This window comes from Halichoerus grypus, chromosome 8 (genome assembly GCF_964656455.1).
Source record: "Halichoerus grypus chromosome 8, mHalGry1.hap1.1, whole genome shotgun sequence".
In the NCBI taxonomy this organism is placed as follows: Eukaryota; Metazoa; Chordata; class Mammalia; order Carnivora; family Phocidae; genus Halichoerus; species Halichoerus grypus.
In genome coordinates this window covers 25,305,617-25,329,361 of record NC_135719.1, presented here as the reverse complement: position 1 = coordinate 25,329,361, position 23,745 = coordinate 25,305,617, and the positions used below count along the sequence as shown (strand labels likewise).

Below are 23,745 nucleotides of genomic sequence, written 5' to 3'. Positions count from 1 at the left end.
GGGGAAAATGATCCAATGGTGGAAACAAAGGGCCTGACAGGCAGCACAAAAGTGTTGGTGTTTCCTTCTCTGGAGATTTCTTTGCAAAATAGTCACAATAACATCATTAGAATTCATTGACTTGGAGAGAAAAAAGGGTTCATTCCTCATTCGCAGTTACATAGAGAAGAACAAAATCCATTTATTTATTTAAAAATAAGCTTGAAGTTTTTCTCCTAAGATCAAGAACAAGGCAAGGATTTCTTCTTTCACTGTTCCTTTTCAACATCATACTGGAAGTCCTAGCTAATGCAATAAGACAAGAAAAGGAAATTGAAAGTATACAGATTGGGAAGGAAGAAATAAAACTACCTTTGTTTGACGATGACATGATCATCTACGTAGAAAATCCAAAAGAATCAACAAAAAAACAACAATGACAAAAACAAAAAACAGAAAAAAACATACCCAAAAACCTCCTGGAACTAGTAAATGATTATAGCAAGGTTGAGAGATATAAGGTAAATGTACAGAAATCAGTCACTTTTCCTATATACCAGCAATGAGCAAATGGAGTTTGAAATTAAAAGACACAGTACCATTTACATGAGCACCCCAAAAATGAAATATTTAGGTATAAATCTAACATTATATGTATAAGATCTATATGAGGGAAAATCTGATGAATGAATTAAAAGAATTAAATGGGGAGATAGAGATTCTATGTTCGTGAATAGGAAGAATCAATATTGTCAAGATGTCGGTTCCCTCTGACTTGATCTATAGATTCAGAGCAATCCCAGTGAAGTCCTAGCAAGTTATTTTGGGAATATGGACAAACTCATTCTAAACTTTATATGGAAAAATTAAAATATTTATCAAGTCCTTCTGTGAGCCAGGTCCTTGGCCTGGCCTGGCGACAAGAGATAAATATCTCAGTCCCTTGTCCTCTAAGGTCTCCCAGTACTGTCAGTTCTTCAATCTAAAGATAATTAAAATCCATCCCTTTCAAACTCTTTTAGCAATGGAACCCACCTTATAAGAAATCCCCTTGTATATAAAAGTAACTCAAACAATTATAAGACAATAGGATAATGGCTAAGGGCTTTGATGGAGTTGTATGCCAAGTGCGATGGAGATTCCATGTCAGAGATGGCATGAGAGGAGAGAGCTCTGGAGTAGAAGCTTCTGGGGTGATAGGAAACTTCCAGAAAGCTCTGTGCAGAGAGGAATTGCCAGGCAAAGGAACAGCCTAGGCAAAGGCATACGAGCTTGTCATGTTCTAGGAGCTCACTTGGTTCCAAGAGCAGCAGAAACCAGGGTTTTCATCCTGCCTAGTGACCTGGCTCTTACAAGTTGTCCTAGAGGCCCCTCTGTTCCTGTACTTTTCTCCAGCTCAGTTTCTTCCAGGACCTTCTTGCCACATATCACAGCCCTGCAGCTTTTACCCAGCAGCTGGTGGAGCACTAAAGCATTTAGCAAAAGCCACTGCTATAGAGACATCCATAGGGCTCACACCCCCTCCTACCCAGAGGCATTCTCATTCACCTTTTCCCTCTTTCTCACCCCCACAACAAGAGAAGCTCCGAGGCTCTCCCTTCATACATATTCAATTCACTTAGAGGTTAGCACACCACAAAATGTTCAGCCTGGTATTTTTAATGCCTTGAGGAAAAGGAATACTATACCTTTGCCAAGGATGAAGAGAATAAGGTGAATAAAAGCCCACAGAGCCCTCACTCATGTGCCTTTCTCCATTTGCTGTGTGGAGTGTTCCAGGGGGCAGGTGCACGTCTCTGAGGAACATGTGCTGGGTTTCTATGACCTTTATTCCGTATTCCATACTGACGTCTCATCCTCTGGGCCACCACCCATATGTCCCTGCACCCTGCTGGCTCATCCGCCTCGTGCACCTGCACCTTGCGTCGCCCGCACACCCCTTCCTACATCAATGTCCGCCTTCCCCTTTCCCTCCTCAGATAAACCATGTGAACTCTACTGCTCACCCCTTGGGAAGGAGTCCCCGCTGCTGGTGGCCGACAGGGTCCTGGATGGCACACCCTGCGGGCCCTATGAGACCGACCTCTGTGTGCACGGCAAGTGCCAGGTGACGTGTTTTCCTTGTGTCTTTGGTGGGGGCTTTCTTTGGAGGGGAGGTTCCCTCACCCCCAGAAGGTTTTGGGGAGTGGGGGGGGCAGAGACCTTGGGAGGCTTGGGGGGATGGATCTTCTCAAGAAGGCAACTTGGCACCCGTCCTCGGTCAGCAGCAACTGAGCACAAAGCCCACCCGCAGGCCAACTGGGAGCTGAGGTGGCTGGGAGACTAGTGGCAACATGGTAATCTCAGAAATCTTAAAATAACTTTAGTCGTTCCGACAAAGGGCAGAACAGGTCAAATACTAAGGTCAGGCTGGAAGATGCATATGAATATGTTATTGGACAAGCTATTCTGTGTTTAGCTACCAAAGACAGAGTAGGAACAAAGCAGGTTCCTTCACAGGTAGTACCCAGGGAAGTCAGTATGCCTGGCTTTGGGGGACCACTCCACTCACTGCAGTATAGTCCCCAAAGCCATCCTGGTGTCGGATGTCTGTGACTCATTAGAACGAATGATAAGTATCATTTAAGAAGACAACAGGAAAAAGCAAGGAGGGAGAGAGGAAGAGAAGATGGATGGAAGCTCATCTTCCACCTGTGGTAACTCTGCCTGAGCTGGGGACGCACCTGAGGCTGAGCCCTCCCGCGGCAGCGCTCTCCAGCTCAGTGTAACAGGACTGTTTCTCCATTAAGAATGGGCATCGCCCTGATGTGGAATTGGGGAAGGGAGTCAGGAGGCTGTGTATTTCCAGTGCCCAGAGGGCCACGACTCAGGTAATGCCACCCTCCATTATGCCACATGTGCCGTATTTCCTGATGATGCAGTTTGAGCTGCACCTGTCATGAGAGAGTCCCCCCCTCTGCCGTGTCCTCAGCAGGTGAGCCCAACAAGATCTGGGAGAGGCAGCTGCTCCCGGAGCCCGAAGCAAGCAGATGGATAGCAGGAGAGCTGTGCATTTGGCACAGAAAGGAAAACGAGGTCTTGCCTCCGATTTTCGCTTTGCCTTGTTTGGCCTCCGTGGACCAGCACCTGCAGCATGAGAGTAAGCATGGACTCACCAAGGGCTCCTGAGGGCCTTCTCATTTTGCCAGGAAAAGAGAAGCTGTGTCCCAGGAGCCATGAGGCTACTGATGCCTCGGGGTGTCCACACCTCCCAAAGTCAACACCCATCTTTAATATTTCATGGAAATATTAAAAACATTTGAACAATTGTAAATTCCAGGGGTCACAGGGGAGAGAAACTGTCATTCCCCCTAACTGTACTGGTACCAGAAACCTGCCTCCAGGCCTGGGACCCACTGACCCCATAAGAGCACATCTTGCTTGTTCTCTCTGCTTCGTGACGCCTGGCTGAGGGCAAGACAGATGGAGTAAAAGGGAGAAAGGCAGGAAGACAAAGACACAAACACAACTTCTGGGGTAGTTGCTGTCCTGTGGCCATTTCAACCCCGGTGGATTTTTTTCCCTGCAAAGTCCAAACTAGTCCCAAACTGAGATTTTTTCAGGAAAAAAAGCTTGACAATATCCAGACTCCTTTGGCACTGCCTCGCTTTATTATGAAATCCAGATATGTGTGGGTGATAGGCACTGGGTGCCCGAGAGTCTCGGCAAGGCGTCCTCCTGGGGAAGGAGGCAGTGACAGTGGTGGGGCTGGTGGCCCTCGGGGCTGTGGTGTTGTGGAGAATGTGCAGGGCCTGGGGCAGTGTGAACACAGGTCTTATCATTGTCACCGAAGTTGCTAGCATTTCTCTGTAAACCTGCCAGCAAGTCAAGTGCAGGGTTTTTTTTCTTTCCTAAATTCTACACTTAACACCGGCCATCCTACAGCACAACAATGAACATTTCCCTAGGAACAGTTTCCAAGTAAAAGCACTTGTACCCTTTCGAGCAGCACGATCTGAGCCACCTCTGGGCTCTTGCCAGCATCTTTTGCAATGTTCTTGCCAACGTGCAGGCATTTCTAAGAATCCTGAAATTGTCTGGCCAGTGGGGTCAGTAGTAAGTGGCCAGACATGATTTCAGCTCTAAGTGATCAGTGCCAATGGGCCCCTTCTGTGACCTTGGTTCTAACCACATGCTTTTCAATGAGGAAATCTTCCCTGTGCCATGACAGCAAACTATCCAGTTTTTCAGTCAGAACAACATGGATGAGAAGCCATGCAAGGGCTCTGATAGCCTTAGGTCTGTGGTCATCTGGCACCTTCCAGCCAGAGCCTGCCCTGCACTTGAATGTGATGGCAATAACATGGGTACACTTGCCTTCCCGTTCCCAGATGCCTCCCCATCCCTGCCCGCCCCCCAGTCTCTCTCAAATGCCTCCACCCCCGTCCTGGTCATTGCATTTACTGACCGCTGCACGGAGATTAGCACTAACCAAGCACCTTACCCCTCAACACAGGTGCAGACAGTGGCCCCCCTCATGATGTTTTGTGGCAGGTGGGCAGGCTCATGCTCATCGGAGCCTCGCCCCACCCCTTGTCGGTTCTCACTAGTACCATCTCCTCTGCACGGATGTGCCCCAGTTACCAGCTGCCTGCAGGCGGCCCACCGGTCCTAGCAGAAGGGCCACCATCCTGGTAGGTGGTGGCAGCATGTACATGTAGGTACCTCAGGGGATTAAATCCCCGAGAAACCACTCGCTTCTTGAAGGAAGTTAAAAATACCACCTGTAATTTTTCTAACCGTTCTTATTCCTCAGAGAGAAACCATAAAGGTTAAGTTTAGCCCATTTGTGAAGTCAATTCTCACAAGAATCCAACTTAGTAAAGTCATAGTTAATGAAGTTTTACAATAAAGTTGAGCATACTTAAATAAGAGTATGAGAAATTAGGAGCACCTGGGTGGCACGGTCGGTTGAGCATCTGACTCTTGGTTTTGGCTCAGGTCACGATCTCAGGGTTGTGAGATCGAGTGCAGAGTCTACTTAAGACTCTTTCTCCCTCACCCTCTGCCCCTCCACCCTGCTTGCTCGCTCTCTCTGTCTCTCTCTCTCATAAATAAATAAAATATTTTAAAAAAATAAAGAAGAGTATAAGAAATTAAATACAAGTACAGTATGATGCCTAGTTACAATAATTGCCAAAGTAGAATATTCTGGATTCCTGTGGTACTTGTGAATGAGTAAGGTAAGGAAAATTGGTTAAAGAAAGGAATAGTAATAAAAAAAAAAATCTCAGGAGTTTAATGAGCAGAGGATCTGTACTTATTCATCAATACTGTTACCTGATTACAATGGATAAAAGGTAGAAATCATCCACATTTTATGTAAGACAGCACTTACAGAAATATTGCCATGGTTCACTTACTAGCTTTTTCCTCTGTTCCCTTCAGCTATAAATTTTGCTATTTTGGGGTGGCAGAAGGAGTTCTGGGAAATTTTGAGAAGCACGGTGACTAGTTGGTAGAGAATGGAGGGGACGAGAGGCTCCCAAATGGCATTTTGAGCAGATTCCACTAAGCTCCAAATAGCAGGCTGATTCAAACCATAACATGAAACATGGAAATACCATTTTAGTCTGTTTTTATGAGGACTGAGTTAAGTTTCATTTCAGTGAGTCACAAATTATTTAACATGCTGAAATGAAACTTAACAGCGCTCATAAAAGTGGGAGCGAGTTGGGGAAAGAAACACAAACATTGTCTATTTTTCAGCAAGTCTGTATAAATCAGGAGTTCCATCGTTCATGATTCCTCCTGTGGCCTGCAGAGGCAAAGAAAGCAAGTTAATACGTTTCTAATGTGCGACTTTGCCTCCGAGCTACTCAGCGGGCGAGTCAAACTGACAGATCTGAATATACCTGAGACCAGGTATGCTTGGCTTCTCTTTTTTTTTTTTTTTTTAAAGATTTTTTAATTTATTTATTTGACAGAGAGAGAGACAGCGAGAGAGGGAACACAAGCAGGGGGAGTGGGAGAGGGAGAAGCAGGCTTCCTGCAGAGCAGGGAGCCCAATGCGGGGCTCGATCCCAGGACCCTGGGATCATGACCTGAGCCGAAGGCAGACACTTAACGACTGAGCCACCCAGGTGCCCCACTGCTTGGCTTTTCTTTAAGGCCTCACCAGCTTGTGTACACGTGTGGGCATCGTACTCCAGTTAGCGTCCCACTTCCTTGAGATCCTACCCTGTGTAACGTATCCTGGGCTGGACGAACACCAAGAAGATTTTCAGGTCCCGTAAGCTTCCTCAGTGGAGGGATTATGTCCGGTTATCCTTCTTCCCCCAGCAGCTGGCTTGGAGGAGAGCCTTTGAGTGCATATTGGGAAAAGAGAAACCCAGCGAGTGGATGTGTAGGTGGATGGGTCAACTTGCTCTTAGGACTTCAGCGATTCTGGAATATGGAGCCCATTTCAGTGGACGGTTTTCATTATCCAGCACTTATTGGCCTCCCATTTTGTGTACAGTGGCCCATTAGGCAAGTAGAATTACTGGTGGAATTTAGGAGGATTATAAGACTCTGGCCTCAGAGTCCCCCTGAGGAAAGAAGGGTAACAAGCATGCAGGAAAACGTACCAGGATTTCGTGCTTGGGCCTCTGTTTCAACAACACCCTCTGGTTGCTGCTTCTCCTCACGGCACGACCCTGCAGCTGACATCTCTACAGTGTGTGACTGTTGGTGCTGAATCTTTACTGACAGCGGTGCCTAAAACTCTGAAGTCATTCCCTGCACCCCTTCTGTCTGATTAACTTCCCATAACAACTTCCAGGTTAAGCCTGCAGATGGAGCCTCATGTGGGCTCCTCTCCCATGACAGGACTCCACTAAGCTGATGGTAAAGGCAGGATTGCACAAACCATGATGGTGAAGAGAAGCGGAGGTCACCCTTTGACAGAAGAAACACACCACCTCTTTCTGAGGGTGGAAGAGGATGGAAGTTCCATTGAAGGAACAAAGCCACCGGGGCCAGAACGGGAACGTGCGGCGAGTTGCAACAGAAAAGAAAACAGAATGCTTGAAGGCGTCTAGGACTTGGGAATGGACAGTAGGAGTGAGGTGTTGGCTGAAACTGAAGAGAAGGCAAAGAGTCAGACAACATGGCTGACCATGGCTGGCCCTGCACTTGGACCTTGGGCGTTGGGTAATGGTCTTCACGCCAAGTATTGGGGGCTCCTTTCCAAAGTTGTGTGATAAACTGTTCAAGGGCAGCTGGAGCAGGTGTGTGACCTCAGTACTTGGGCACAGCGCTCACCCTCCTGGGTTGCGGAGTGGACTCCAGTTTCCCTCCCACCAGTCCCAAATGGAAGCCTGCCACATGACACCTCCATCCCCAAATACAGAGCCCCCTCAGTCTACCTTTCGGTGCCTCATTCTCAGATAACAGTGGTCAACCAGAGATCATCAGCTCTTTGAAGAAAACCAGTAACAGGAACAAGAAAGACCAAGAAAAACAAACAGACACCGACCCTGGCACAAAATTAGGATAATCATAGAATTCTCTGCAGCCAAATTATCAATCAAGCACAGGGACAAAATAATTTTGAGACACAGAAGAACTCAGAAATTTTAGTTTCTGTGCATCCGTTCTGAAGAAATCCATGTGTGGTTTAGCAAAACAAAGGTAAAGTCAAAAAGAAGAAGACAAGCACAACAAGAGTTGGTGTAGCTAACCCAGGAACCCAGGAAATGCTGGGCCGGGTGCTATACTATTGGCAGTTAAAATTAAAACAAGAAGTCAGTGGCATCCCTCCAACAGAAGAGAATGAGGCATAGTTAGAAGACAGCTATGAGGTGCTTCTCCTCCTGGCCAAAAGAAAAAGCAAAATGAAAAAAAACAAATACCATCCAAACCCATATGAGAGAGTCCCAGTCCAAAATAGGAGAGAATAAACTTCACCATTGGGGAGGGGTTGCTGGCAGGTTCAGGGCACAGAAGAGAGAGGCAGAGGACCCATTCTGAAAACCAAAGTCTGCTACACCTAGTTTGCCCAGGGCCCAGCTTGGTAAGAGGCCATCATTCTTTTTTTTTTTTTTTTAAGATTTTATTTATTTATTTGATGGAGAGAGAGCACAAGTAGGCAGAGTGGCAGGCAGAGGGAGAAGCAGGCTCCCCATTGAGCAAGGAGCCCGATGTGGGACTTGATCCCAGGACCCTGGGATCATGACCTGAGCCGAAGGCAGATGCTTAACAGACTGAGCCACCTAGGCATCCCGAGGCCATCATTCTTACGCATTAATTGAACACCGGGTGAAGTGATTGAGAGCCAGTGAGGTTTGGTTTAGACATACCAGAAAGTACATCGGGTGGAACTTGATTTATTCTTTCATCAAAGATTTATTGAGCATATTCCACGTGCTAGATGTTCAGTAGTGAACAGGACCGAGGGGGTCCCTGTTCCCATGCAATGTATGGGGGAGAAACACATGAATTCACAAACATGGTCATTCCAAGGACTGTTCCATGTGGAGAAGAGAATGGTGTCATGGGTTGAGAGGGATGGTGGCTGAGGAAGACTGTGAATGGCATGACAGTTCTCTCCAAGGAGATCGCATTTGTGGAAGAACCAGCTTCATGAAGGCAGAACAGAATGCTCCGGGCAGAAGGTGGCTCCAAGGCTGGTGGGTTCCAGAAGCAGATGAGGGCTGGGTGGCAGGAGTTGGAAGGCGTGGCTGTGAGGGCAGAGGTGTCAGGGCCCCAGGCCATGTGGGGCCTGACAGGTCATGACAGGAATCTAGATTTCATTCTGACAGGAGTGGAGGGATTGAAGCAGAGGAGTGAAGCCATCTTGGTTATGGAGAATTGGCTGTGGTGGGGCCTGAGTGGAATCCAGGAAACCAGGTAAGAGGCTGTTACGGCGAGTCACATAACTGAGAGGCGATGAGGCTTGTAGCATGGGGCTGGGAGGAGATTGGGTTCAGTGTGAATTCAGAGGAGGATGGAGAGCTGAAGTGATGACCAGGTGTGATGGTGTCATGGAGCATCTTGAATTCCTAAGGTGGAGGTCCACCACCGTGGGTCTTCTCATCTCCTTAGGTAAAGATTAATCTGGCAGCAGAGGGGAGGAAACAGGTACAATAGGTCATGTCCTGAATCATGAGGGTCTAAACTGGGCTGTGACCATGAACATGGAGAGAAAGTAGACACCAGAGGCTTTCATGGGACAAAACCATCATGTCAAAGAAGATGAGGGTGGAGATAGAGCCAGTAGATGTGGTGACCAAGAGGTTGTCTGTCGCTGGTGATCTTCTCTCAATCAGGGGCAGGATTCCAGGGGTAGAATCCAGATTTCAAATCACTAAAGATGGATATTTCTGACTTCTGGGGAAAAATGGCCGCCCTGTCCCTGGCTCATCCTGTGCCCTCCTCCAGAACACAGTGCTGAGCACTAAAGCTTTTCTAGTTTCACAGGGTCTGTCTCTACCAAAAAGAACTTGTGCTTTCTCCACCAGTTCCCCACCATCCTGAGCTTTTGATTAATTATGCCCAGGCAGTGTCCTCCCCTGGTGCCATATACCCTGATTTGTCAGCAGAACAGGGCTCCCACCTACAGATGCTGACCAGGAACTTTAAGACCTGCTTTGAAAGCTCAGTAATGGGTAGCAGGAATGCCTAGAGTATGTAGAAAAGTAACTGCTGGGGCGCCTGGGTGGCTCAGTTGTTTAAGCGACTGCCTTCAGCTCAGGTCATGATCCTCGAGTCCCGGGATCGAGTCCCGCATCGGGCTCCCTGCTCAGCGGGGAGTCTGCTTCTCCCTCTGACTCTCCCCCGTCTCGTGCTCTCTATCATTATCTCTCTCAATAAATAAATAAAAATCTTTAAAAAAAAAAAAAAAAAAGTAACTGCTAGGGATCATTAGGAAAACATGGGGAGATTCTAGAGTTTATTGTTTGCAGCTTCCTTTGGTTTGGTCAGCTTGCCCTCTTAGAACACCAGACTTCATAAATACAATTGTTAAAACTCCTTTAACATTTGGAATTAATTTAAAAAAAAATAGGGCACCTGGGTGACTCAGTTGGTTAAGCGTTTAACTCTTGATTTCAGCTCAGGTCATGATCTCGGGGTCATGAAATTGAGCCTGGCATACGGCTCTCCATGCCCAGCTTGGAGCTTGTTTAAGATTCTCTCTCTCCCTCTCCCCCTCCACTAGATACCTAAAATAATACCAAGCAGAGTGGGCAGAGCACCCAAAGCTGTCCCAGCCCCTGAGTGTCCTGAAGAATTAACTTAGAGGGTGATTCTGCATGTGTTCCTGTTTGCACCTGATCTGAGAAGCTCCCTAGGGCAGACAGTGACCTGCTGCATAGGGACGCTGCTTGAGATGATGGGAGAGCCCACCTATGGGTGAGCCCCTAAACACTGGCTCTCTCTGCATCTTCTACTGAGAGGGACGGGGGGAAGGATTTGGTCCTGACTACTTTCTCCTTCCCTCTCTTCCTTTTTCAGAGAGGGCAGTGGTTCTGTGGAAGAAAAAGGGATAGAGGACAATTACCTTATTTAGCCCCAATCTGCTCAGACAGGTGGTAGCTGTCCCCCAAACCCCTAGAAGGGAGTTGGCCTGTGTGCAGTTTCCATCTGTCCTGACAGCACCCACCTGTCATCAGGGCCCAGGTGGTGAGCCAGAGCAGAGGTAATTTTTTACCTTTGAGGTTGAGGTTATTACTCTTGCTTTAAGAACAGGGAAACTGAGGCTCATATCCAGATATGTAATTATCTTCAGGATATGCATTGTGACCACAACCTTGAGCATAACATTTAGGGAAGAGAAGCTGATGGCCGGGGTAATTTAGCCCTGATCCAGAAGGCAGTTAGCTACAATTTGAAGTCATGTCTGAGAATACCTTTGTTCTTCTTTAGGCGAAGTCTTAGCAAAAGAAGCTGATTTTTTAAAATGGAAACAAGATGCTGCTTAGGGAAAGAGGAGAAAATAACAGAGCAGTTTCCCCCTGTATCCAGCCTTTGACAATTTAACACATAAGAGAATGTGAATCCTACAAGGAAGGCTGTCGAAGGCTCCAGATCTGAGTTTCTGTTTCCTTGGTGGAGAGGTGTAGAAGTGTAAGCCTCCTGTGAGTAGAAGGATTGAACAGCATCCAGGTGATCTGTGAGGCCCTCAGTTGAGGGCATTTGCGGTTTTATAACTAGACATTCTGTTATGATAGATCTTCCCATGGATTGTTTACTCGCCCTGAGCACCATTGTAACGGGGCTCTGCTTCTTGAGAGTAGAGGGGAGCCAGCCTCTGTTGTCCTCGTGGCTCAGCTGGGCTCCCCCATATCCCTCCAGGATGCCTCAGCCCAGAACTGCTTTAGCTCATGGGTGACAGAGGATAGAGGCGACAGGAGTTACTTCCCCAGTGGGAATTCATGTCTGGGGCCTTGTGGAGGTTGGGTGGGGGGGTGGACAGGGAGGGTTACATAGGTACTGCCCCCTCAGGACACAGAAGGCTTGGCATCTGAGAGCAATGGCTGTCTCCATGAGGGTCTCTATCTCTGAGCTGCCAAACCCAGGACAGTGGTCTCCCAATATGACTTGGGCCCCTAGCATCACCTTGGGAACTCACTGGAAATGATGAATACTTGGGCCCCACCACAGCAATGAGTGACCTGCCCAGTCCTCTAGGTGACTCTGGCATGTTGGAGTTGGAGAACTGCCACCCCAGGTGATCTTGTGTCCCTTGGCCTGGGAGATCTTCTGTCCACCCTAGAAATTAACCACTGTTGGTCAGACTTGGGGGAGTTGCTCCTTTTAGGCTATCCAGAGCAAGACTTTGTCCAAAAGGGCATACCATCTTCATAGACTAATCTTAGCTCCCATGACCAACCAAAAAATAAGCAGGTGGCCACGTTTCAGAAAGGATCCCCCAGTGTCTCAGATCCAGATTTAAGCCCACACTCTTTGGATACTGTATTTGGCCTCTTGAGATGACCAGATGCTGATGAGGATGGGCCCCCCGGGGCTTGCCTGTAAACATCCCCAACTCTCAGAAAAGAGGCAAGGGCTAGCTCCATGCAGGCCCAGCATGCCCCAGCAGCCCCACGGACATCAGGCCTTGCTGGGCCCCAACTGACTTGGACTTCATCCCTGAAAAAAAGGAAATCAACTCCAAACATTGTATCTACTTAAATTTTGGATCCCATGAGATCTAAATGGGTACTGGTTGGGGCTTCACTGCCATGCACACGTGTACATGTTCTTTATGCGGTGCTTCAGGAGCCATGACAAGAATCTCATGAGGGGTAGAAAATTGCCCCCTGACCTGCCTCTGCTTAGGTGGGGCATCAGCATCTGCCAGGATCAGCCACGAAGGCACCTGGTGCTGGTCTGGCTGTGCGGGGGCTTCGCAAGCACTCACTTAAGCCAAGACTTTTCCTCATTACTTGTCTCTTTCCCCCCAAGGTCCTTCTTTCAGGGGACTCTGGGGGAGAAGGGGTTTGCTCGTCCAGGAAAGTGTGTGCTCTCCTAAAGGCCCTTCCTCCCATTGAGTCCCTGTCCTGTTCCTTCCTGAAGTACCTCCGATGCCTGTCCTTTCTGCTTCTGGGTGAATTCCTGCTCTGGCAGATTGCAAACACACGCTTTGCTCCTCGTCCTGATCTCCTAGCCAGGCTGCAGAGGGCCTTTTGAGATCCTAGCGCAGACTCTCCATTCACATTCCCTTTCCCCCCAGATGGCGTTTCTCCTGTTCCTTTAGCTTCTTTTTTCTGAACATTTCCATGTTCTTGCAAACCCAGCATGCCTTCAGAAGAAGCCCCACCCTTTCCAGAAGTTCTCCCAGTGATCCCCAGTCCTTGGCTGAGGATAATCAGGGGAGACACCCAGCCGGCCCAGGGTTGGGAGGCAAGAGGTAAGGGACTGCTCCTGGCCCCGCCAGACAGTTTGCTGTGTGGCCTCAGATTTGTCAGGTGCCGTCATTGGGGCTGGGGAGGGAAGCTGTCTGGACAGAGTGGGATGTTAACTTAGAACATCTAGAAAGCATTTAATCAGGCAGTTCCAACTGAGCAGACAGGGAGTGGGTGGCCAAGCCAGAGACCCACTATTGCTGAGTGGGAATGTGGTTAAAATAGGAAGACCATGTAAGGAAGAGTCTAGACCTGAAAGCAGGTGATGGGGAAGCCACATGTGGGTGGTCAGGGTGACGTGACAGTGGTCAGGGTTTACGGGGTCAGGGTTTAGGGGGCCAGAAAAAGGCTGGAGCTCTGAACACACTGGAGCAATAGAGATGGGCAGCACACACATGTGTGGCCCCACGGATTTGGTTCCAGAGCCTCTGCTGAGCATGCTGGTTGAGCAAAATTTTGGATCTTGGCTGCCTTGGATTCTTAGCCGGCATCAGTTTATATCGAGCAACTTGACAACAATCAGCCAGCAGTCCAGATCACAAATCTCGGCCACTCCTGGTTCTAGGTACCCTGCAGCAGCTGGTCTACCTGCAGACCACCCTTGGGTGTCCTGCCCTGGCAAGGTGTTGCAGTCTGTGCCAGTTACCACCTGGGTCTCCATGTGTCACCTAAATCTCCCCAGCTCCTTCAGGTGCACTTGCCTGCATTCATTCCTTTGCCTGACCTCTGGCTGCTAAAGCCCCCAGTCTTGCCCTTGACCTGTCTTTCTACTACTTTGAACACATTTGAACTTTTCTTTTCTTTTTTCTTTTTCCAAATGCTGCTCTTTCTTAATGGTCTCATTTTTGGACTAACCTTGCTCAGCACTTAGCAGATCTTCAGGTCTTTACTGAAATGTATTCAGTTATGCTACCGTTTTTGGACACGCAACAGTAATTTTCCCATAATTCTTCCCTAAAGAAATGAAAGGATCCCAGGATGAGACTTTGGGACTGTTGCTTAGGAAGAACACGCACTTACTCTTCATAGAACATCGCATAATGTGGTGGTTCTCCGAGGGTGGTCCCGACCACCAGCAGTAGCAGCAGCATCACCTGGGAACTTGTTAGAAATGCACATCCTCAGGCCCACCCAGGCGTGCTGGGTCAGAAATGCTGGGCTTGGGATCTAGCAGTCTGTTTTGATAGCCCTCCTGGAGAGGTGGACGCACGTTCCTGTTGAAGAACCAATGCTGGGGTGCCAGGGTGGCTCAGTCGGTTAAGTGTCCCACTCTTGGTTTCGGTTCAAGTCGTAATCTCATGGGTCATGGGATCGAGCCCCTCATCGGGCTCCACACACAGCAGGGAGTCTGCTTGAGAGTCTCTCCTTCTGCCCCTCCCCCCCCACTTATGCTCACTCTCTGTCTCAAATAAATCTTAAAGAAAAAAACACAAAAACACTACCATCACGAAGCAGAGGATTCTGATTAAGGTGTAAGCGGTGGGACCAAGAGGAAGTTGCTGTTCAGCCAGCTCTGCTCCACGCCCTGCCCTGTTGGAGTGGGGTGCAAGGACAGAATCAGCTTGCCAGCATCCATCCAAGCATCATGGGAAGGAGCAAAGTCACCTTGGCCTGAGTTATCTGGCTGTTGACTCCTTCATGGCCTGAAGCACCAATCCTTAATGCAGGGCGATGAGGAAACTCAGTCTTGTTCTAGAAGTACTCACTTGGGGGGGGCGGGGGAGTGGAGAGGGGAATTTCAGCAATTTAACTAGTAAACAATTAAATACTCGGTGTTTACCATACTATAAAGCTAAGTATGCTGTTTTACAGAATATAAAATTCTCATGCATTTGTTTTTGAAGGAAAAACAAGAGTTCACAGCTTTTTCTCACTTTTCATGAACTGCCTTGGGCTGTGCCGCCCAGAGCCACTCAGGGTCAAGTTACTCTTCTCTGACCTCACCCAGGCCTTTTTGAAAGGTTTGGGAAACAGGGGTCTTCTTGGACTAGGTCTCAACGGAGAAATGGGGGGCTCATTCCCAGCTGTGTCTGAATGAGCTCTGGGCTTCCTGACCTCAACAGAAAAGTCAGGGTGGTTTCTCCAGCCTGTTCTGCTGGCTGTTCCAACCAAGACAGAGGTGCCCCATGCAGCCCCAAGGGAAACATGAATCCTGTGAAGTTGTAGCCACCCTGGAAGGTATGTGGGAGTCAGAGGCTGGCCTCTTCTTCAGGTAGCACTCGAAGGGTCAGGCTTCTAGCCTCAGTGGGACCTCTGAGGCCTTTTCTGCCTTCATGGCCCCTTCCTCCCTAACAAATAATAAAAAATATGTGTGACAACTATGTGGGTTATAAAGACAGATATGCTATAAGCTGGAGTCTGTTCATTTTTTTTCTCTTCTGATTTTAAAATAAAATATTTTCTCGGGCCTCTGAAAGTATGGCGCGTCCCAGGCACCACGCTTGCTGGGCCTATTGGAGAAGTCAGCCCTGCAGAGATCCTCTTTGAAAATCCCTCTAGTCTTAAACCCGGAATAACCCAGCCCTTTGGTCATTCAGAAAATTGGCTGTGATGGCATCATCGGGTCCGCGGCCAAGGAAGACCGGTGTGGGGTCTGCAGCGGGGATGGCAAGACGTGCCGTGTGGTGAAGGGTGACTTCAGCCACTCTCGGGGCACAGGTGAGTGTGAAGCCCAAGGGCAAGAGGACCCTGGCCTCTCCGGGAGGGAGGGGACGAGTGAGGGGGAAACCCAAGGGGTTATTGCAAGTGCAGGACAATATTTTATTCCCTTTGCCCAAAGCCAAGAATCACATGCCTTCTCTGCACCTCATTGTTAAGGGCTGGTCGATGATAGATAGGCGACCCGGCACGTCAGTGTTAGGATTGCTGAGAAGCAAAGAGAAAACACGTTAGCCAGAATACCTTGAGATTCCCAGAAATGAATAGTTTGCTTGTGGAGCTCAGAGGAGCTGCCCTGCCCAGCCAGTCCCCCTGAAGCTTCACATCCGCCCGTCTTCTGATGGGACACCTCGCCATGTTGTTTTTACCTATAGACGGAAGAGGTTTTCTCTGAGTTTTCTGTCAGTTAAAGTAGGACAGCGTTTACACACATCCCTAAAATGCTTTTAAAGCCATTTGTTCTGGGAAGTCTGAGTTGCTTCTGCCAACTGTGAATACCAAGTAGGCGAGTTTCCTGTTTCCTAAATGTAGACCTCCCCCAACGCTGTGCTTAGAGAGGTCCATCAAAGTTCAGCTTATGGGTCGTCTAGTCTTTCTGCTTGAACCACCTACACAGCTGTAAGCTGCTTTGCCCAGAGGTGGGAGATGGTTTCTCAGCTCCTGTCCTGGAGGACACCAGCTTATGATGTCCAGGGAGGTATTGGGGTTGATACATACGTGATGAGAGGTGCAGGAGGTAAGGCAGGTCATCTGGGGAGAGAGCTCTTCTCAAAGCCTGAGTGAGTGTCCTCTCACCCAACGTCACCAAGAGCGACATCACCAAGGTAGCTTGTTGGGTGGGGCTGAGCTGAAAAGCCTCTACTCTAATTTGAATGATGGCTTTGGATAGAAACTTTTCAGTTCAGTTTAAGCCCCACAAGAGAACGAAATCCCAAGCAATCCTCTCTGTCCCACAGAACACAGGCCTCTGGGACTGAGGCGGAGAGGAGAAGTCTGTGAATGCTCCCCATTCTCTGTACGGATGGGAGACCTGGTCTAGAGGAAACATTCCTTCTCGGTACCTTGCAGAAAGGGCAACCTGTCACACAAGCGTTTTGCAGGATCTTGTGACCGCAAAACCAGAGGCAAATGCAAGCACAAAGTTTAATTTTAAGATTACACGTAAAAATGATATTTCAGGCTGGGTTTCTCGATTTTAAAGACAGGTGCCCAGCCTATGCAATAGGAAACGTGTGAGAATCTGTGTCTGCTGCGTGGCTCCTGAGATAAACTGAGGAAGGTAACGCCAGAGCAAGTCGGTTTGCGGGGGGGAAGTGCCCTCTGAAGCCATGTCATCCAGGACAGTAGCCACAGGCTATTCAATTTTTAATTATAACTAAAATTAAACAATCTTGAAAATTCAGCCCTCGGTCCCACTAGCCACATTTCAAGTGCTCCATGGCCACATGTGGCTAGGGTTTCCTGTGCCAGACAGCCCGGAGAGAGAAGGTTTCCATCACTGCAGAAAGTTCTCGAACAATTCTGCTCTGGAGCTTTGGTGATTTCTATTTGTTGTGATATGTCATAGGCTACTTTCTCTATTTGGACGGCAGCTCCAGTTTGCCATGAGACTTTGACCTTGCCTAATGTGCCGGCAAGGGCAACGAGGAACAAAACCTCTGCAGTTGGCAAGTTTTACTACTGATAAAATTTTTTTAAAAAAAGGAAGCGTTAGACCCCTTTATTTATTTATTTATTTATTTATTTATTTATTTATTTATTTATTATTTGTTTATCTATTTAAAAGATTTTGTTTATTTGACAGAGAGAGAGACAGCCAGAGAGGGACCACAAGCAGGGGGAGTGGGAGAGGGAGAAGCAGGCTTCCCGCGGAGCAGGGAGCCCGATGTGGGGCTTGATCCCAGGACTTTGGGATCATGACCTGAGCCAAAGGCAGACGCTTAATGACTGAGCCACCCAGGCGCCCCTAGAACCCTTGATTTAAATCAAATGTGCCGCTCCAATAAACTGGACTACAGTTGCTCCCTTCAGTAGAAGGCAGGGGGAGCACCGACACGCCCACTCCTGCCCCCTGGGCAATTCACTAGCACTCTAAGGCTGTTTCTGCCACACACCTTTGAAAACCTCCACTGCATGCAACGTAGTAGCTCAGTTCCAAGAGAACCCTGATGGGGCAAAAAAAGGTTCTCTCTTTTTTTTCCCCCAGTCTAATCCACTTGTTGACCTTTGATCTCGGCATGAGTAGATCCATTCTTCCAATCACAGTAACTTTTTTTTTTTTTTTTTTCTTCTCTCCCCTTTCTCCATTCTACCCTGGTGCCTGGGTCCCATCTGTGCACTGGAGGAAGGTGGGCAGGAGTGTGCAGCCTTCCTCCTGGGGTGGTCAGGATTCTGGGGCTCAGGCAGCCAGTCCTCCCTGGAGGGACAGATAGCCATTGGAATCCCCCTGGGGGTAGCTGTGTGCACCCTGGCTTGTGATGTATGTGCTTCCTTCCAGCTTCTGGGGCACAAAAGCCTTAGTGATGTGGTTTTATGGGCCCAGCACGCTTCCGCTGCGCTACTCTGCTCTTAGTGATGTGGTTTTAGAATATAGGCGAGTTTCAGTGGGGTGAGGTCCGGAGCTGACCACCAAGAAAGAATTCTTGAGACATCTTTGGTGGAAAATGGTGGTTTTATCAAAGCACGGGGACAGGACCCATGGGCAGAAAGAGCTGCAGCACCGGGGTCTTGAGGAGTGGCTGATGATACACTTGAGTTGGCAGAAGTAAGGAAAAGGGAGGTTTCAAAAGAACTTTCATTTGCTAAAGAGGACTGACCTACAAGATACCTATTAAATACGAGAGGTCTTGCCATTGTCAACTTAAGGTTGTTTTTCCCTCTAGCAAAGTATTAACATTTAGTTGGGAGATTCCTGGAAGAATGTCACACATGTCCCACCCAGGAGTGGGGGAAGGTTGCAGGGTGTCAGCTTATGCTTTGTCCTCAGCTTGCCTTCTGCTCCCTCATCATTAGCAAACCTTAAGAGAAAAATAAGCACCCTTTAGCTTGGCCCACCTGGAAAGTTCTGTCCTTCTGAGCGGTTGCCAGATGTCACACCTTTGATCTAAAGTCTAAAGCCGTTTCTTCCAAATCCTCACCATCGGGGTCTGTGAGCAGAAGCTCCTATCAGTGTGGATTCTGCTTCCTGAGGCTGTGCGTGAAATGCTCACTCAGACATGAATGAATCACTATTTAATATAGTTTCATCAAACGCAAGCCTGTCATCATGGCCTGACATTCTGGAATGTACATATGCAAAGTTACTGACAACTGGTCACCCAGTAAACATTTGTGCGACACTACATTTTAAAGCATGAGGGGCACAGAAATTAAAGTTAACGGTCACCAAGTCAGTCACTGCTGAGGGAGGGTACCCCCAGGCAAGCAGCTTGAGTCCACGTGTGAAGCAGAGGCAGCTCCGTGGGAGTGGGTGGGTGCTATGGGGCCTCAAATTCTGGTGGGGTGCCTCACGCAGGCCTCCTGAAAGTTGACGGTGGTCCCTGAGCCATGAAGGACAGGTAGAAATGAACTGACAGTGCGGGTGGAGAAAGGACATTTCAGGCTGAAGGAAAAATCAAACTTGGAAATGGTATAAAGCCTCTGGTCACGGAACATCTGGGTGACTCCAAGTATGGCAGAGTGGATTCACTAATCAGGAAGGTAACTTTCATCTCTGCCCAGCTAAAAAGACTGGGAGAAGGAGGAATGTCTTATCACCCTTAAGGGTGAATATCAGAAAGAAATGCCACACCAGAAAGATAACAGGTAATCAAATGCAGGATTTTTGCCCAATTATATAAAGTCCTGACCCTTGCCTGAACTCATCTGGGTTTTTTCACCAAAGTGCTTGAGCTGAGACTCCAGAGCAGACCCACACAGGGCCAGTGTCCACATCCCCCAGGATGTCCCCCTCTTGTGTCCTTGAGTGGTCACAAAGAGCGAGTGAGGACATGGCATTCTGAGTGTAGGCTGTTTATTACCCCCTGGCCTCTTGATTCCCAACTTTGAATAACCGAGGTCCTCAGCAGCTCAACTGTGGAAAGAATCTACTCGAATGGCTATTGTATTATGTCTCTGATGGATGGGCTTGAACATGCTCAAGTCTTTGGTTGAGTTCAAACAGCTGAGTTTTTTAATTTAGTATCTTAAAGGTTCTTGGAATGATGCCTCCAACTTCATTCATTCAAGTGTCATTGTCTTTATTCCGTGCTCCTCCTCAGTGCTGCAAAGGTGACTAGTACCCCCTGAAGTCACCACAGATGGTTCTATCCATGGCGCCCCATGGGTTCTGAATCTCTTTGCACTTAATCCTCGAAGAGAACCTTCTCGAACAATGAATTCTTAAAAGGGAAGGTGACGTGATCTATCCCTTTTGAGTGTGGATGGATCCAGAAGTCAAATATTTATTCAATAATTACCTTTAGAAACTCTGTCATGTGCCACGTTCTCTTCTCTAGGTGTGGGATATGGAGGTGCTGTGGGGAGATTTACATGATGACAATGACTCTTCTCACCACCATGATTAAGAACTACGGTATCAGTTCCTGAAATGTGCATGGAAACCAATGACTGTATATTTCTTTTCCTCAGTCAAGAATAATCTTTGTATGAAGGTGTCCACATGTGTGATGGCAAAGGCTGTTCCCAAGTGTTTCTCATGTAAGATGTTTGTGTATCATGTGCGGTACTCGAGGTGATGTGTCTGGTGTGGGATTCTTTCCTCACTTCAATGCCTGAATGTTTTCTGAGCGGAGTCAATGGGAATGGGTCATGCATGAAGCCATGGATAAACACAAAGACCATTTGTCACTTCTATATAATTGATGTTTAAGACTGATTGCCAAAAAGAAAAAACCATAGAACAAAACTAATTTTAAAGCTATAGAAGGTAAAAGAGTTATGAGATCGGAGACCAGACAGAAACTTGTGTCAATATGCCAAGGGATACATCATTTTCCTCAGCCACACCTGGCTCTTGGGCAGGAAATGATACGACCTGCCAGAGAATTTGCCGCAGGTGGCCCATTCTTCCATAGGGAAGTGTCCGTATCAAAGACTTGGACTTCTCAAAGGGCGGGGATCACATCCTCCTGGTCTTCATACTGGAGATAAGGTCACGGCCTTGCTTTGGCCCACTTACACTGACCTCACATTCAGGGAAACTGAACAAGGAAGGGTATTAGTCTGGCCCCACGGGCTTCCCAAACAATGAGGTCTTTCCAATGAGACCCAGAACAACCCTTAGGGGTAAACATAAAGATAGTAGTATTCTTATAAACAACTTTTGTGAAAAAAAAAAAAAGTGGGGGAAACTATAAACTTAGATGAAAGCCTCTCCAAGCATTTTATAAGACAATCACACACACAAAAAAATAGAACTTTGTTTTTTGTTTGTTTGTTTGTTTGTTTTTTTACATGTTTGATTCAACCTTGTGAAAGAGTTCCAGGCCACATAGCCAGAGTTTCACATGCATTCCATCACAGTAGCTTACCAGCACAATGGTTTTCTTCCGAAGAAAGTTAACACTCCTAGAACACAAGGGGAAAGTGTGACCACATCATCTAAAAGCAAGTCGACTTGGGGAATTCAGACAAAAAGTATTTTGCAGGGGAATGTGTTCATAGCCCAGTGATATTAACTATTCAGAAGATTTGAGATAGGTTTCAGGTCAATATCACACTGAAGTTCCTTCTGACTACTTGTCCTGACGGTAAAAATGGCATGTTCTCCTAGAAGGATGGCAAAGGCATTGAATGTTAACCATGGCTTCCTCATGAAACCAAATCATGTCCCTCTAACTGGATTTCTCCTGTTTGATGGCAGAGACTAGAATGGAAAATTATTCTGAAGATAAAGTCTTGCCTACCCTACCCAAATTGTGACTTTATCTTGTGAATTCTTAGAGTCCACCCCTCCATTAATTATTTTTCATGCCCAGTCAACATGTGGTACCTGGCATCTGCCTGGGGGGCCATCTGGTATGAGGGATGACAAGGTGCTTTGGGACTTGGTGATGGGCCTCCTGCTATTGCTGACCACTCTCTACACCAACATCAGCACGGGCTTTGAGCTGTGGGTCAAAAGAGGGGAAAAGGGACAGTGAAGTAGAGGTGATTTCATTGGTTTGTGGACTGAACACCTGCTTTTTATTTCAGGAATTTTCTCTTTCATTAGTTCTCTGCAAATCTTAGAAAGAAAGGTTAGCAGAACCCATGCATGGCAATGACTCCCCTGCCCTATTACTCAGCGGTCACCTGAGGATGAGCCTCACCTGATTGTTGTGTCTACCCTGAGCTTTTCACTACTCATCTGCTCTGCCCCCAGTGTAGTTGAAAGAGGAGAGAAGACAGGTACCTTTTCAGTGTTACTACTTGTGCCAAAGTGAAGTTTAAACATAGGTGTGGTGACCATGTATTTGTTGCAAATGCATTACCTTGCTGTGGAATGTGGAAAATGAACTAATCTGGATCTCGGCGGATGCATCCATTGCCTCCGATTTTAGCAGCCTAGTAATGCTAACACCAAGGTTTATTAGTCACAAAATAGGAGGATTCCACATAACAGCAGCTTTTTTCCAAGAAGAACCAGCTCCCCAAGCAGGTCCTGTACCCAGGTCAGTTTTGTGGTTGAAATGGAGACTCCTCCCCAAAAAGGTTTCCATCACGTTGACCCTGAACAATTTTGTCTCCGTTTTTGACACTCCCCTGTCTTGTATGCCTAGAATCCAGTAATTCTTCAAACTCCCCCAGAAGGAATGAACTTCTCTAAGAGAAATTTGTGGTAGAGAGTCCACTGCTGTAATCCTAAAAGATGTGTTCTCTTGTTGTTTTGTTCTGTTCTGTTTGTTTTGTTTTGTTTTTGGTGGCCAGACATTTTAAGTAGAAAAGCATTGCGAGAGCAAAAACTGTTTTTAATCAGAACCCCTTGCCTCCCTGTGAGGACTGAGCAGAGCAGGGACCACGGGCAGGCTGTTGGGGTGAGCCAGTGTTCCCATTCCCCGTGGCAATGGGAAGGTCTGGAAGGAATCACTGGAGGACCACACCCCAATTGGTTAAAGTCATCCTGCCTGGGAATCAGGATCAGAGCACACGAAGTGAGACAACTGCCCTCAGCCCTCAGACAGAACTGTGTTTACATCTGTGGAGTCTCCCTAAGTCAAGTAGAACAGGAATTTGTAAAACTTCTGGAGCTGGATCTATAGTAACAACACCTAGGCATTTGCTGTCAAGACTGACAGACGCTGCTAAACTTTCCATCCAAGGTGGCAGCTTGAAAAACAAGTGCTTCCTCTCTTCCCAAGCTCACCTTAAAATGAATGAAAAGGAACTTATTAAGGGGCACCTGGGTGGCTCAGTCGGTTGAGTGTCCGACTCTTGATCTCTCGGCTCAGATCTCCAGTTGTAAGTTCGAGCCCCATGGTGGGCCCTACTGAGCATGGAGCCTACTTTAAAAAAAAAAAAAAAAAGGAAAGAAAAGGAACCTGTAACATTTCAGCTCATGTTTAAGGGGAACAAGGACATCTCACATGTACATGAATCTGAATACATAGACTTGGATTTGCTGCAATAAACAAGACACAATACAACCCCCCCCCCCCCCCCACCAAATCTCAGTGGCTTAACACAAAAGGTTATTTCTTGCTCATGCTGCATGTCCAATATGGGTGGTAGGAGGGTGTGCATATTTGAGCCACTCATGGACCAGGGCTGACAGATTTTATTGTTCAGATGCTGCCCTGATCACCTTGGCAGGAAAAATAGAACACAGCAAATCAGGTCCTGATGCTTTTAAAGCTCCCATGTGCACATCACTTTCACTCACATTTTAAGGATCAAAGTAGGTCACATGGTCACATAGTTTAAGAGGGCAGGGAAATCCCTATCATTTCCGGAGAGAGACCTGGAGATCGTTGGTGGCCAGCACCACGACACAGCACATGGAGCAAACATTTCGCTGTTTCGGTTGTCAGCACCCACCAACGGCTCCCTGCCCCACAGCTGAAAGCCAGTCCTGATGGTCAGCAAACCCTGCCCAGATTCACAGAGACAGCCCATCTGTGGCATCCTTCTTGGAAGAGTTTGCAACACAAATGGGAGAGACCAAGGGAACCTGAAAAGATGACCCACAGGAAAAACAAGATCACTCAAGTAATAGAAGTGCAAAATCTCTACCAACTGTTCTTAAAAAGATCTGAGATGC

At 47.5% G+C, this 23,745-nt stretch overlaps 1 protein-coding gene across 5 annotated transcripts in view; it reads left to right on the top strand.

Annotated features, from left to right (window-relative positions):
* The window catches only part of ADAMTS17 (ADAM metallopeptidase with thrombospondin type 1 motif 17), a 348,978-nt gene that overhangs the window by 221,081 nt on the left and 104,152 nt on the right, over nt 1-23,745 (top strand). For 3 of the 5 annotated variants that reach the window (XM_078078952.1, XM_078078955.1, XM_078078951.1), the window contains exons 14-16: nt 1,959-2,086; nt 15,386-15,506; nt 20,136-20,204. In XM_078078952.1, the coding sequence (XP_077935078.1) occupies nt 1,959-2,086; nt 15,386-15,506; nt 20,136-20,204 (318 nt within the window). The remainder of the gene's footprint in view (nt 1-1,958; nt 2,087-15,385; nt 15,507-20,135; nt 20,205-23,745) is intronic. The other 2 variants (XM_078078954.1, XM_078078953.1) reach the window with 1 other exon arrangement.